This window comes from Symphalangus syndactylus, chromosome 5, assembly GCF_028878055.3.
Source record: "Symphalangus syndactylus isolate Jambi chromosome 5, NHGRI_mSymSyn1-v2.1_pri, whole genome shotgun sequence".
Lineage (NCBI taxonomy): Eukaryota > Metazoa > Chordata > Mammalia > Primates > Hylobatidae > Symphalangus > Symphalangus syndactylus.
The window spans coordinates 13,432,637-13,448,045 of record NC_072427.2 but is presented as its reverse complement, the minus strand read 5'-3'; the positions used below and the strand labels follow the sequence as shown (position 1 = coordinate 13,448,045).

The window sequence follows — 15,409 nt, the reverse complement described above, 5'->3', positions numbered from 1 at the left end:
GTGTGTCTCTCCAACATGTGGTCACCTGTCTCCCTGACTGTGTTCCACTGTCACTAGAACAAGAGGACCTGGGCCTGCCAAGCTCCAAAGACAGCTCATCGTGAGGAGGAAAAGTAACTTTACAGAAGCGATGTGTGGTGGTTGTTAAACTGCTGCATCTTCTATCTGCCTTCACAGCACTCACACGCACATACACATGCGCACACATATGCGTACATGCACACGCATACACACAGGCATGCACACACACATACGCGCGCACATACACACACACACACACTTGCTGCAGGGGATCCCACCACGAAAGTCCATCCTCCACCCCCCTCAAGGGAGCAAAGTCTGTTCAGAAAACAAACTCCAACATGTCTAAAAGAAAATAACAAAAGAAACCAAACTTTACTTGCATTTAGCCATTAATAAATAATTTACAGTATGTACACGCGGTGACACTCCACACAGGTCACAGACACGTGGACGCAGTGAGGGGTCCCCACTTCCAAGCAGAACGTGAGCAAATACAACCAAAATAAAGTGCTTCACTTTTTACTTCCAACATAGGGACCATCTAAAACCAGCAGGGGGAGGGAGAGGCCGGGCCCCGAGCACGCTCCCACCCGCCCACTCGGTTCTGGCAGAGGGAGCAGGACCTCTCGGAGGGAGGGGGAGACACACGTTCTGCAGCCTCCTGGCCAGTGTATGAGAGGTCCCTGGGGAACAGCAGAGGGGCTGCCGTGGATGCTGATGGGTGGGTAGGGTGTGGGGCTGTAGGGCTGCTGGCAGGATCACCCTCTGGGGCCTGGCTGCACTTCTGGGAGCGAAGCCTGGCTTTGTGCTGTGGGCATAGCAGCACAGGTGGGACTGTTTGGGCTCCTGTATGGGCACCCTAGGCTGAAATGAGGCGGGAGCCAGCAGCAAGTCTCTCCTGGCTGTGTGGCCACAGGGCTTAAGGGAAGAGATTAGAGGTTGAAGACCCTGCTAGGGCTGCTCAGAGTTGAGAGTCCTAAGACCCTGCTCCTCTCCCCAGACTCCAGATGTGGATGGACCGGGTTGGGGGCTCTTGGGGTTGTGAGGAGGAAGCAGAGGATCAGGGCAGGCCAGCTGGCCCCATCCACTGGGTCTCCTGCCACACCCTGGGGCCCGGGCTCCCCTGCCCAGGAGCTCTTGCATCTGCAGGAGGGAGAGGAACAGAAGTCAAGGGTCTCTTCTCTGTTTAGACATTTAGAACCAAGCACTTCAACTTTCTAAGCACAGGGTAGAAGGGGCTGGGGCCCAGGCCAGAGACGGGCAGCTGAGCAGGTGCCTGAAAACTGGGGCCTGCACTGGTACCTACAGCAGCCAGGTGAGCACGGGCAGGGAGGCCACAGGCGAGAAGGCACCAGGCGGGCACGACCTACTGGCCAAAAGATTCCATCAGTCTGCTAAGGTGCCAAGCAGAGCCCCGGGGGTGCCCTGCCTGGGGCCAAGCCCAAGGATGCCTGTGTGGCTGGGGTGTCCCCGCTGGCCTAGGGGGTTCGAGTGTGCTCTCGTGTAAGAGTGTGTGCGTGCGTGTGGCGGGCACAGGGGGCCCCATGGATCAGCGAGCAGCAGTCGGCCGGGCCTTTCAGTGCATTGCGAGGGGAAGGAGCGGACTCTGACGGTTCCCAGTGTCTCTCTGGTGGGGGTGGGGGGGCTTCAGCCTGAGGGGCTGTTCTGCACATTCACACTGCGGGGGTGGGGCGAGGGGAGCTGCTGTCCCTCTCACACAGCTCTACTGTCACAAACATCACGGCACCATTCACCACAACCTTGTCACGTGCACTAGAGGGGGAGGGGTCCATGCCTGAGCACTTGGCAGCAGGCGGTCCCTGGCGTTCTGCAGGGCCATGGGGGACGCGCCAGGAGATCTGCACCCCGTTGGCGGTCCCGGCCCACACATGTAGAAGGCGAGAAGACAGAGCCCGCGCCTCCCTCCTCATCTACGCGTCTACCAGAACACAGGGAGCAGGGCCAGGAGCAGGACGAGGGCGCCCAGGAGGGGCCGGGGGGCCAGGGACAGCCCCGCAGCCGCCATGCCTGGCAGGTCCCGAGTCCTCTCATACAGGTGCAGTTTGTCTTTGTTGGAGTGGAGCACCTTGACATCCTCCAGCGCGTAGTAGGCGGCCAGTGTGAAGTTCACGTCGCCCGTGGTGAGGAGGTCGAAGACACAGGCCTGGTAGTATAGGTCCTCCACCGGCAGCTTCTCCTTGCACTTGGCCACGGCTGTCTCGTACGGGAAGGTCTCGGGGGCTGTGGGTGCAGGGCTGGCGGCTGCCAGCCTGCGGGCACCGGTGCCCTCAGCGTTGGTGTGGAAGGCCTGGAAGTCGATCTGCTGGTTGAGGGGGCAGCCCCGCAGGCAGAGGTAGAGACCCTGGCTGTCCCAGTCCTCCACAGCGTTGACCACTTCCTCTGGCATGCGGACGGCAAAGGTCAGGTAGCGGCCCACCTGGCGCACCACGATGGTGGTGCCGATATACTTGGCCTGGATTTCCACGTGCTGGCCTGACACCTTCTCAGTGATCTTCAGGCTATTGGCCCCGTGCTTGTCCCCACCGTTCTTAGAGCCATCCACAAAGGCGGCCGGGAGCTCGTCCATCTCAGCCTGGTACACCTTCTGGTCCACGCACTCCTGGAAGTTCTTGAAGATGATGGTGAGCTGCCAGGGAAAGGGGCAGAGGAGAGTGGGTGAGGCACAGTGGGAGGAGGCACAGCCCCACACTTAAGATGGTCTAGACTGAGAGGAGGGCATGAAGGATCCTCAGGGATGCTCCAGACACTCCCTTCCCCAGGTTGGACAGATCAGCTCCATCTGCGCAGCTGTGCACTTCACATTCTTTAAATGAAAACAACTTGCCTTTTTTACTTTAAAAAGTGACTTAGAAAAATGTTAGGCCACTACCCTAAGTAGAAAACTAGCTTTTACTATATAGGGAAGTGAACCATAAAAATAAAAAGTCAAAAGCCCAGTGTGGTAGGCTGAATAATGGCTCCCAAGGAGAGCATGCCCTAATCCCTGTAACCTGGGAATGTTCCCTTAGAAGGCGAAAGGGACCCTGCAGATGTGATTAGGTTAAGAACACCGAGATGAAGAGATTATTCTGGATTACCTGGGTGGGCCCTAGATGGAATCACAAGTATCTTTATAAGAAGGAGGCAGAGGGAAATTTGACTAACTAGGACAGAGGAGAAGGTGATGTGATCAACAAGGCAGAGATTCGAATGACGTGGCCACAAACCAAGGGATGCTGGCAACCACCAAAAGCTGGAAATGGCAATGAATGGATTCTCCCCTGGAGTCTCCAGAAGGACCAGCCCTGCTGATACCTTGATTTTATCTCCATGAGACATATTCTGAACTTCTGGCCTCCACAATTATAAAACATTTCTGTTGGTTTGAACCACTCAGTTCATGCTAATTTGCTACAGTGGCGATAGGAAACGAATATGGTTTGCAAACATCATCTTGCATAATGACAGTGGTACTGGAGCCCAATTCCTGACAAAGGACCCAAGCAAATGTCTGAACATTACGGCAGGTGGAATGGAGGGAAATGATGCTCAAAGAAAGAATGAATAGGGCAAAATCCATGCAAGCAGGCAGAGGCAAGCAGAAGCCACTGTCCCAAAGCTGCTGAAAGGGGTCCCCAAGCTGGGCCATGGAGGAGGGGAACAGGAAAGGAGGAAGGTGCTGATTGGTAAAAGGGAGATGGAGGTTCCAAGCTGAACGCACAGCCTTGGCCAGGGCTGGAGCAGGGAGGCTCCTTTCTGCTGGAGCCTGTGGCCAGGGGTGAGGGGCTGGACTGAGCTGCTGGAGGAGCAGCTGGCTGGGTGGCACCATTCTCCTCCTGAGAGCCAGACACAGGTGCACTGGTTGCATACAGCATGCCAGGCACTGCGTGTATTACTTTTAGTCTCGTGTGACACCGCAAGGGTCAGTGACATTACTCCCAATTTTCCAGGTGAGAAAACGTAGGCTCAGAGAGAGGCAGTAACTTGCCTAAGGTCACACAGCCAGCAAGAGACAGAGCTGGGATTAGACTCTGGGTTTCCAGACTTTAGGCTTTTTTGGCCACAAGCCCATAGGGTGGGAGGCCTGACAGGAGGAGGGCCAGTGGCCAGGGGAGCAGGTGAGTTTCCTCTGCTGTCCCCGTCCTGAGTGATATCTGGCTGTTCTTTTCTCCCTAACCCTAAGTAGGCTATCTGGGTTGGAAAAAGAGAAATTGGGAGAGAAAAAAACTACCCCCTCTTCCACTCCTTTCCCAGGTGCCAGCTGTTTTGCCATGGGAGTGCTGGGTGCCTTGGTCCCCCTGGACCAAGGGCAGCTGGAACCCGAGCTCCCAGCCTGAAGCCAGGAAGGGAGGTGGGGTGAAGGGGGCAAGGTGGCACCCAGGCCTTTTGTGACCTCCTGCTAAAACCCCACCTTTATCTGCTGCACTACCCTCTCCCAGGCCGGGCAACTACCGCCACCACTAAGCCCCAACCCCTCACCCCTCCGTAGGTCAGGGCTCACCCCTCCCCACCCAGGAGAGGGTCTGGCCAGCTAGCTGGCGGGCTGACAGCGCTCCCAAGGGATCCCACCCCGACCTGGCCTCAGAGGGTCTGCAGGCTGAAGGGGTCTGAGCAAGGGGGAGCTGCTGATGACATGCACAGCCATTCTCTGCCTGGGCACTTGGGGGAGGCATGAGGACTGCCTGGCCGGCTCTCTGGGTAGAGGGCAATGCCGCCAAGTGCCAAGGGAGTTTCTGGCCTAACAGCAGATGTGTGGCGAGGGCACAGTGCGAGGTGCTAGAAAGCAACAGGAAATAAAAAGCTGCTCTGATGGGGAAGGGAAGCAGGGAAACCACAGAAGGACCTCAGCTCAGGCAGGAGAGTTGCAGGAAGGTGGAAGGTGGGGTCTGGCCAGGGATGCAGCAAGAGGCCATCCTGTTCTCTGGGGCCCGGAGGCCAGGGGTGCAGCAGAGTGGCCTCAGTTTGGGGAGGGCTGGCCCAGGGCCATGGCCTCAGGGCCAGGTGCTAAGAGGCCTGAGGCCTGGAAAGGGGGTCCCAGAACCTTCTAGATAATACAAGCCAGTGGGGTATTCAGAGCCACTAGAGGTTCCCCTGGCTGTGTTGCTGTGGCTTTGTGGGTTCCCCATATTGACATAAGGCTTCAGGGTGACAAGGTGAGGAGAACTGGTAGCCTGAGGGGTGTGGAACCCCCAGAAGAACAGAGGGAGACCCTAGGCCAAGGCTTCTGAAGAAGGAAAATCCTGTCCTCTCACCGTGTTAGTCAGAAAGGCAAGGCTGGGAGGAGCTGAACAAGGGGCAGGCTGCTGGAGACTTGAAAAGAAATGGCAGTCTTTTCATGAGCCCGTTCATCTCGGGCACCCGGCGCTGTGCTTTCTGTGCCTGATGGAGACTGCCTGGGGCCGGGGCTCTGCAGGAGTCCGTGGAGCACCGCACCAGGAGGACCCCAAGCGCACAGCTCCTTGAGCACTGGACTCGATTTCCTCGCCTCCCTTCCTATAGGGGTCCCAGCCTGGCCCCCAGGACACGGCACACTTCCTGTTTGCAGTGGGATGTCAAAGGTGGCTGCAGCCTCTCCATCCAGCATGGAGCCCTAAGCCTCGAACCTGATGAAATCACTGCTATTCTACCATTCCTGACCTATGGAAATGGCAACTTCATACGGTTCAACCTCGACTTCTTCCTTCTTTCCACCCACTGGCCAGCCCACCTCGGTGTGGAGGCCGCCTGGGGGGGCCGGAGGTGGACCAACCAGGGTGGTCTGGGCCGTGGGTGGTCCTGCCATGGGGGGAGGATGGGGGACTCTGGTGTCCCTGCCTGGTGTGCAGGGCCACACAGACACTGGGGGTGGGGGGGTGTCCTGCTTTCCAAGTGCCATCAGTCTCCCTGGAACAGGAAAGGCTGGTTTCACTCTAACCACCATCTCTCGCAGAGACAGCCTCCTGGAAGGCTGACAGGCTGCTTGACTCTTCTTGGCACCGGTGCCAGGGACTCAACCACAAGTAACAGCATGAAGGGGGCCTGTCGAAAGCTGGAGGCTCGCTGCCAACACAGCCACGGGCGGGCTGCCGCTCCTGCCTCTGCTGCTCCCCCTTCTGAAGGGGCCCTGGCTCTTTCCACTGCACCGGGCACGAGGCAGAGCCCGGGTTGCCTCAGCTACTATTTACAGAGCACCAACTCCATGCCAGGCCCGGTGCTGGGGGCTGGGGGTACACGAGGGAGAAGATCCCTATGCTTCAGGGGGTCACAGACTAAGCAAACGAATCATGCAAAGGGACAGGCTGGCAAGTGCTATGGGGAAAACTAACCAGCGGGGAAAGGAAGGGGAAGGCGCAAGACTCGAGTTCCTGTACTCTCCTGAGTCTCAGTTTCTTTGTCTGTAAAATGGGTATTAGCAGCACAGCTGGGAAGAGGGTGATGGAGCAGGAGGCTGGGCACAGAAGGCTGTCCCACGGGGGTAAGACACTGGCTAAAATGTCCACGTAGAAAACACTAGATTTTGATCGTCCACAAGAACAGAGGGATTAGCTGATAGGCTGATACCGCCAGTATCATGAGAAACAGATAAAGGCCCCTAGTGATGCCCAGGTGTTTGGGGCCAGCTTCATGCACACAGGGCTTGTACATGAAGCTTCTGCACAAGAAGGCAAATCTCATGGCTACAGGGTCAGGGTCTGGCCAGGCAGGGGCTGGACACACTCTGGGAAGCCTGAGGGGAGGCCTTCAAGGGCAGGTGTGCAGGGACAAGTGGAGTCTGGCTGGCTGAGAGGGGAAAGAGGAGTGGGTTCCAGTGGGTGGTAGAGTCTGGCAGGCCCAGAGGGCTCCGTTGGTGGTGGTCAAGGTCGTCACAGAAGCCCAGAGGCCTCATCATCTTGGAGATGAAAGTCCCTTGCCTTTCCCTGCTCCCTGCAGACACCAGGCTGCTCTCCCACTCCGCCTGCTTTGGATGTCGACTCCTCTGTTCCTCCATCTGGAAACTCATGCTGTGCTTCAGGGGTGAGCTTGGTGGATGGGCTCCCCGGTTGTCTGGACAGAGCCAAGGCTCCCAGTGGCCTTCAACATCCTGCTGCCCCAGCCCCCATCACCAGCTCCCTTTGCTGGTCTTTGCTCTTCACTAGCCTGGGAGCTTTTGGGAGGGAGGGCAACAACTAGCTCAGAGGCTGGCACAGATGCAACGTCTGTTCAGTGTTTGCTCCATCAATGAGTGAACGAAAACACCTGAGTAACGGAGGCCTGACAGACAGGCGGGGGCAGAGGCCAAAGGTGCCTGAAGCCAGCCACCGAGGTTCTCACCGGGGGACCGCAATACCCCAGTCTGGCCCGAGTCCTGAGACTGACTTGGCCATAGACATTGATGCTGTCACTGTCTGGCCTCCAGCAGAGCCTGGGTGACAGGGCTGAGCTCTCAGCCTGCTGAGATCAAAGGTGGCCTTCGGTTGCAGCAGAAACGGGCTGGGTTGGTGAAGCTCTGCTTCATACTCTTCTGGAAGCCTCCATGCTGGGATAGGAAGGGAAGTTCTCCCTTCACTGCTCCACCCCATCACATCACCCCCATCCATAATGGGGGCAGCAGCCCAGCCTCCCTGCACACAAATCACAAATCCTTCCCGGTGTGTGGCTTGGCTCTGTTGTCGCATTTGGTGCTTCTACCCCCTGGGGTCTGGAGGAGTAAGCCACCTGGGGTCCACATCCCTCTCACATCCTCAGACCTCCCTGTGCACCCTGCTAGACCTTGGGAACCTGCAGGGTGGGAGAGGGAGGCCGGGTCCCCTCTGAAGCGTGCTGGTGCCTGGATTTAGAAGCTGCAGCCTCAGGCTCCTGGCGTCCGTTTGTCTTGGCTCTCAGGAGGGCGGGTGGTGGGGAGGTGCAGGGGCCGTGGGGGAGGTGGCTGGGTCCTTGATGCAGGCCCTGAGTATGCAGAGGGCTGCGGGGGCACAGGGTGGAGTGTACCGGCTGCAAGTCTTCTCCATTAGGCGTCATGGTCTGGTGCCAAGGGCCCGCTTGGGAATCCATAGAGTGAAAACCTGCTTATTTCCCACTCAGCCAGGGCCCAGAAAGCGACCCCCTGCAGGCAGGCAAGGGCCACCGGAGCAGAGGGAAGTGGCAGGGATGGAGCATTTCCCTGGCTGCCAGGTCACCGCGCTGTCCCCCTCTGGGTGTGGACGGGTGGGAAGGAACAGAAACGCCCTTGTGGTGAATCTGGCACTGCCCGACACACAGCCTCCTTCCAACTGGCTCTTCCTAGGAAAACAGACCCACTGCCACTTCGCCAAGCTGGAAACCCCAGGGGGCACCGATGGGCCGGGCACTGGGGAGGGCGGACGTGTCCCCATCGCCTGAACTGGGAGCCACCAGCTTCCTTCCTGGCCTCGAGGCCTTGCCCTCTGGCTAAGTCTGAATATAAGGTCACAGGACATCCTCCCCAAAAGTGGGTATGGGAGGGAGGCCTGGGGTAGACAGGAGTGTCCACTTGCGTGGGTCCATGGCTGTGTGTGTGGCTGCGGCCCCATAAGCAGGACCTGAGTCCTGCTGCCCCCATGCTGAGGCCTCCTTGGGTCGGAAAACCAGCAGCCCTCAGTGGCCTTGTGGGGCCGCTGAGAACATGCCAGGTTCTGGAGTCACCTGGGCCTGGGGCAAATTCTAGCTCAGTATCCCAGCTGACTGTGCACTTGGGGTGGGAAGGTCACTTGGCCTCTTAGAGCATCAGGCTCCCCATTTGTGAAATGGAGCTATGCCAGCCAGGCCGGGCTGGCTCGAGGAAGAAGGGAGGAAGCTGAGACCCACCCCTTCAGGGAGGGTGCTCCTGTGTCCCTGCTCTGCTCCGTCTTCCCCCATTCCCAGGCACCCGAGGCCCTCTCAGCCTCTCAGTGTCCACGCAGGGCAGAGACAAAGGGCAGGGCTGTGCCCTACAGCCGCCCCTCCCCCTTACCTTGCTGGTGGCAGTGGCCGCTGAGCCGGGCAGCACAGGTGTGTTGGTAACCTGCACGTTCAGGTAATTATTGTCGATGAGCGGCCAGGCGCCCTGCACCTTGCAGGTCTGGAAGCGGTCTGTGAAAGTCCTGAGGTGCGGGTCCCCGAAGAGGCCGCAGTGCGTGTAGTTGGGGGTGGCTGAGTGCTTGTGAAAGCTCTTCTCGTAATGGCAGATCTCGGGGCTGTCCGAGCGCTCCTGGCTGTCTCCAGCCGGTGGGAGCGTGCGCAGGCGTGGCTGCGAGGTGGGGCCATCCTTGGAGCAGTTGTGCTGGCTCATGAGGTCCTCTATGCCATGGACGGCCGAGTGGTAGGCCAGGTCACCCCGGCAGGTGCGGGCCGTCCGCCGCGTGCACAGGGCGTAGCTGCGCAAGGCTGCGCAGAACTCGGGGGTGTCGTCTGAGGCTGGGGCGTGGCTGCCCGACGTGGCACTCCAGAACTCAGAGTTGCACTTGAGGATCTTGCACGGGGAGGTGGCTGAGGAGAAAGGAATGAACACACCGTTGGGGTGCAGCCTGGCAACCCCAGCTTCTGCTACCATCTGTGGGCCGGGGAGTAGCCACACATCGCACGAGGGCCCCTCCTCTAGGGCAGAGCCACCCACGCCACACACAGATGGTGAAAAATTTCCTGCAGGTGGTAGGAAAGGGGTCCTTCTACGAAGCCTATAGCGACCCCAAGTGGACAGGCATGCACGACAGCAGGCTGAAAGGGCTAGTGGGAACCCTCCCACGGCGCCAGCCTGCTAGGGAGTGGTCACTGTTTGGGGGAAGTAGGACTTTGGGAGCTGACAGGCCACCCCGGGGCCTTTGACATCTATATACACTTTCATGGCCATCCCCAAGAATTCTGGCTAAAGCAACAGGAATCTGGCAGGGAATTAGCCCCACTATTAGATATGTGTCCCCAGTCCTGGCACTGTATGACCTTATACAAATGACCTCCCATCTCTGTGCCTTGTTATACTCATCTGGAAGATGGGATGATGAGTGTGAAGTGATTTATCACGTATAAAGGACTTAGTCTGGCCCCAGCATTCATAGCCAAAACTCAGTGAATGTTGCCTGGTATGACTGCTCTATTAGCCCTAGCCATAGAGGAGCTGGCTTCCCTTATGCTGACCGTAGTCCCATCCTTCTCTGTCCTGCTCAGAGAAGCAAGCTGAGAAGCAACTGACAGTAGTAACCTTGGATCCCTCACAAGCTTTGAGACTTTAGTGACAATTAGCCAAAATGACCATGCCCCAGAACTCTGGCTTTAACACACCTCATCTTCTCAACACATAGAACCTGCCCTTTTCTGGCCTTCCTCTGCACAGCCCATAGTGACCACAAGTGGCCAGGCACACAGACCTGCAGCAGGACAGAAGTTCCCACATGGGTTCCAGGAGAAAGGGGCCAGGAGACCAGCTGGGAGGTCCAGCCTCTGGGGTCACAGCCCTGTGCTGGCCGAGGTGGTCTCTAGCGGGGAAAGGGAGCCTCAGCACTCTTGTCTGGGCCACTAACTTGGCTTGTGACCTTGGAAAAGTCAGTTTGTTTCTCTGGTGCTGGATTTACCTATAAAATTGAGCCGCACATAGAACCAAGAACAGACACATTTGAGGGCAGGCTAACGTGAGCACGAGTGCCTACCTATCCCAGCAGCCTTGTGTGAACCCAGCCTGAGTTGTGCAGCCCTGGACCTGGGTGATCTCTCCTGCCTCTGCAGGTGGGTGGGCACCATTCTACAGGAGCACAAGTCACCTTCCCAGGTCACAGACCTGAGCACGGGGGAGTCAGTGCTCATCTGAAATTTGGGCTCCCCCCCTCACATGACCTGTGTTTGCCATACTGCCAGTAACAAGGTAACTTCAGGTGATACCTAAGTGAACACTTTGTCTTTTAATTTGAGACGTCATATCTTTATTTAAATGTGCATTAAGAAAAAAAAAATTGCTGGGCACGGTGGCTCACGCCTGTAATCCCAGCACTTTTTGGGAGGCCGAGGCAGGCAGATCATGTGAGGTCTGGAGTTCAAGACCAGCCTGGCCAACATGATGAAACCCCTTCTCTACCAAAAATACAAAAATTAGCCAGGCGTGGTGGCACGAGGATTGCTTGAACCCGGGAGGCAGAGGTTACAGTGACCTGAGATGGTGCCACTGCACTCCAGTCTGGGAGACAGAGCAAGACTCCATCTCAAAAAAAAAAAAAAAAATTGATGGAAGAGCTACAGATTTCCCATTTTATTAGCTTTAAATTGAAGAAGTATGCTCACTTAAAGGGTCAGGTTAGGTAAGTGACAGTCAGGTGGTGCCCGCTTGATATGGTTTGGCTGTGTCCCCACCCAAATCTCACCTTGAACTGCAATAATCTCCACGTGTCAAGGGTGGGGCCAAGTGGAGATAACTGAATCAGGAGGCCATTTCCCCCGTACTGTTCTCGTGGTAGTGAGTAAGTCTCACGAGATCTGATGGTTTTATAAAGGGGAGTTGCCCTGCACGTGCTCTCTTGCCTGCCGCCATGTAAGATGCCCTTTGCTTCTCCTTTGCCTTCTGCCATGATTGTGAGGCCTCCCCAGCCATGTGGAACTGTAAGTCCATTAAATCTCTTTCCTTTATGAATTACCCAGTCTTGGGTACGTCTTTATCAGCAGTGTGAGAACAGACTAATACACCACTATAAAGGGATGCTACGGCAGATATGTGGGGAGCACTGGTGAGATCCCCCCATGTAGTCTTCCTCCCACACAGGTGTGCTCCTGAGGACAGGTCTCCCTCCCAAGGCAACGAGGTCTCCCTCCCAAGGCAACGAGAAGATTCTCTTGCCCTGCTGTCTTCACGTCTCCTTAACCTGTACAAGATATGCAAGGGCCCAAACTACCTGTAGGCTTTGAAATGTTGGCGCGGTCGATGTGGGAAAAGGTAGCTTCCCTGCCGCCCCCTGATAAAGCCAGTACAGTAGAGGAGTGGGGTGGGGGCGTGTATGGGGAGGGAGCGCTACGCAGAACAAGCATTTGGAGGGACCCAGCGCACAGGAACCGACTGCTGCGGTGGCCTGCACACAATGCCTGTCCCGGCAGCCTCATTAATTCCAGGAGCCGGGTGTGCTGACCTGACATTCTGCCTCCTCAGAATCATGCAGATGTGGGCATCAGAGAAAATCAACCAGAAGGAACACTGGTCTCCTGTTAATCGATGGCCACGCTCAAGCTCTGGTTCATCTCTGGCCCTTACTGTGACCAATGTAGAAAAAGGACACTGCCTGTCCCTTTACAGCAGGCCCCACTGCTACACAAGCAGGAGCTGTGCTGGGCTCTGACTCTCCACCAGGACACGAATCTGGTAGGAGTGCAGGGACCGTGAAGTCCCAGCTGGCTGGCTCTGTCCCAGGTCCGGTGCTGCAGGCGGTACAGGCCTCCCCTCATTGCATCTTCCCGGTGCGACTGCCATCCCCAGCTCTCGGGAAAGCCAGGCTCTGCTGGGCTGACTTCTTGCCCAAGTCTCACTTCGAGGAAGAAGCCAGGGCAGGACATGAATCCAGCCCACTGGACTTGAGAGCTCATGCCCCCGGCAGCCACACATCATCACACAACCTCATTAGCACACTCCTGATTCCCTCCCCCACGGTGGGCTCCAGCCTCTCCTGCAAGACCCATCTTATGACACTGCGCTCCCAGGAGCAGGAGGCCTGTGGTCCACACATGCTCTCTCCCTGCCTTGCCTCCAGCAGACAAGTTCCAAGGGGTCACCTCCCAGGGTGAGCAGGGGTTCAACGGCAGGGTCGGACAGGTGCCCAGGTGTGGCTCTACCCTCCAAATGGGCAACTCCGCAGCCTCCTGAATTTTAGGTGGACTGGCTTCATGATCGGGATCTGCTACCTCCACAGCCTTCAAAACTGTTCTCAGAGCAGCACCCCAGCTACAGAACTCTGGGGTATGTGGAGAGTTCATGACAGAAATCCCACCCAGGTACCCTGGAAAGGGGTCCCTCACATGCTCCAGGGCCGTGGAGTGGGATCTGGTAGCCCCAGATGAGGCTGTACTGGGTGGCCTGGGACCCAGCTCGGCAGGCCCCAGTGGGGCCAGGGGTTCTGCAATTCTGCCAAGTTCCCAGGAGAGGCCCATGCTGCTGGTCCCCGGCCCACTTTGAGTAGTGAGGCTTCAGAGTTGGTTCACTTTCTTTTCAACAGTCACAGGAGCCAAGCTAGAGCCTGATGCAGCCCGACCAGCCTGGAGTGTGTGAAGGCGACATTTCCCCAGGATTGGGAGGGGGCTGGTGGCGAAGGTTCAGAGAAGGGGGCTGCAGGCAAAGGGGTGGCGAGAGGCAGACGGCCCCCCAGGAGCAAACAACAGGGATGCGGCCACCTGAGCCCTGATGCTGAGCGGCTAAGAAGTGCCTGAGACAAGGCCCTTTCACTTCTCCGTTTCACACGGGAACCTTCTCCTGCTCCTCTCCTCCTCCCAGAGCCCACCCACTCTAAGAACAAGACCACCCCTCACCCAGCAGGCGTAGCTGTCTGCCTGCCACTCAGAGATGGTGGCAGAGGTCACACTCTGGAACCGTTGCACCTAGGAACCAGGCTCCCTGTCTCCCCCACTCCTCTGTAGGCTTCAGGACCCTGGTGGTGGGGTGAGCTCCTTGCCCCACTATTCCCTCCAAGTTCTGCCAGCCCCAGCTCTGGGTGGGCTGAGGGCCAGCACAGGCCCTGAAGGGAGGTGTCTGGTTCAAAGTCCCGCTCTGTCCCCTACCAGTAGTTTCGGGAACTTGACTCAGCCTGTTTCCTTAACTGTCAAGTAGAGACTGTGTCCACCTTAAAGGGTCGCTGAGGACATGAGGAGATGTACACGGCATGCCTGGAGCCCCAGGGGCATCCAACAAACAGGGTTCCCCACAAAGGCCACAGTGGGGGACAATGCTTGCAGCCCTGGGAGGTCAGAGGTTAGAAGTCACGAGCTTGGGGGACGGGAGGGGCACTGGAGGGAGCCTGCCCCTCTCTGGTGAAGCTCCAGCAGACGTGGCATCTCTCCTCATCCCTCCTTCCCCGGGGTAGGCCCTGCGGGCACTCACTCTCAGGGCGCAGTGGATTCCACCTGGATCCAGGTCCCCCAACTCCTGGCAGCTCCTTCAATCCACTGGACTGTCCAGGATCAGTCAGTAGTCATGACTGTCGAGGGAGCCTTGCTTCCCACGGGCACCGGGTGGCTTCACCCCACTGCCTCACTCACCCCCAGGGAGAGCGCTGTAGACTGGACTTTGTCCCCTAAATGTGTAGGTTGAAGTTCGAACCCCTTATGGGATAACATTTGGGAGGTAATTAGGTTTAGATGAGGTCATGAGAGTGGAGCCCCCACGATGGGGTTGGTGCCCTTAAAATAGAGACACTTGGAAAATGCCAAGCATTCTCTCTTCTCCCTGCCCCTCTCCCTCCTCCTGCCATGTGAGGGTATAATGGGAAATCCACAGCCTGACAGCCAGGAGGAGGGCCCTCTCTCTAGAACTGGACCATGCTGGTACCGGATCTAGGACTACCCACCTCCAGACCACTGAGAAAATAAATGTCTGTTGTTTAAGCCTCCTAGGCTGGGGTATTTTCTTATGGTGGCCAAGCTAAAGAGACAGTCATAGAGGGAAAACTGGCCGCCTCCCTCCTCTCCTTCCTGCACCCTCCCAAGTCACCTCTGCAGAAGCTGCCAGTATCAGTGGAGACATTTGTTTGGCCAGAGACCAAAGACCAGATTGACTTAACTTCACCTTCCCCATTTTCCCATTTCCCGACAAGGACTTGTTTTCGCCCAGGGATTGCCCAGGCCCGGGATGATCCCCTTGGCTCTTCAGAGGGAGAGATTGGGGGGTGGCACATCGAGCTCTCACATCTCTGCTGGGAGACCTCTGTACCCCACAGCCCGTGTGGTCCAGTCTCTCCGTCCTTGCTCCTGACAGAGAGCACTCGGTTTCCTGCCTGTCACAACCCCTTCCTTCCCCAAGTTTTCATGGCATCCTAAAATGCCTCTTCTGCTGAGACATTTTCTGGGGGAAGATGCAGTCAGAAACTCTGGGTCCTAAAGCACAATTTCAACAAGTTTGCCTCCGTCCTTGCCTTGTTAATGAGTAAATGAAGAGACCTTAGATTCTATATGAGAAAGAAAAATAAGAATACTTGCAAGTTCCCCACCCAGAGAGAACTGGAGAGAATTCGGTGTCGACAGGCAACAGGTAGGGTGTTCTCACGGGGCAGTGCCCAGTGGGAGGGTCTCACCGCAGCGGTGGACCTTAACTGTGGTGGGGCAGAGCATCGAGATCAACTCCAGCGCCGCCACTCCAGAGCTGTGTGACTGCGGGCAAATTCACTGACCTTTCTGAGCTACAGGGATGCATGGGCACCTCACCAGAGGGGTGTTAAAGGGACTGCAGGCACTGATGTGAGCAAAGCCGGGAGACTCG

At 57.2% G+C, this 15,409-nt stretch overlaps 1 protein-coding gene across 3 annotated transcripts in view; it reads right to left on the bottom strand.

Annotated features, from left to right (window-relative positions):
* Nucleotides 1-367: 367 nt before the first annotated feature.
* The window catches only part of RGMA (repulsive guidance molecule BMP co-receptor a), a 46,620-nt gene continuing 31,578 nt past the window's right edge, over nt 368-15,409 (bottom strand). For all 3 annotated transcript variants that reach the window (XM_055277129.2, XM_055277128.2, XM_055277127.2), the window contains 2 exons: nt 8,951-9,465; nt 368-2,671 (listed from right to left, as the gene is read on the bottom strand). In XM_055277129.2, the coding sequence (XP_055133104.1) occupies nt 1,964-2,671; nt 8,951-9,465 (1,223 nt within the window). In that variant the 3' untranslated portion in view covers nt 368-1,963. The remainder of the gene's footprint in view (nt 2,672-8,950; nt 9,466-15,409) is intronic.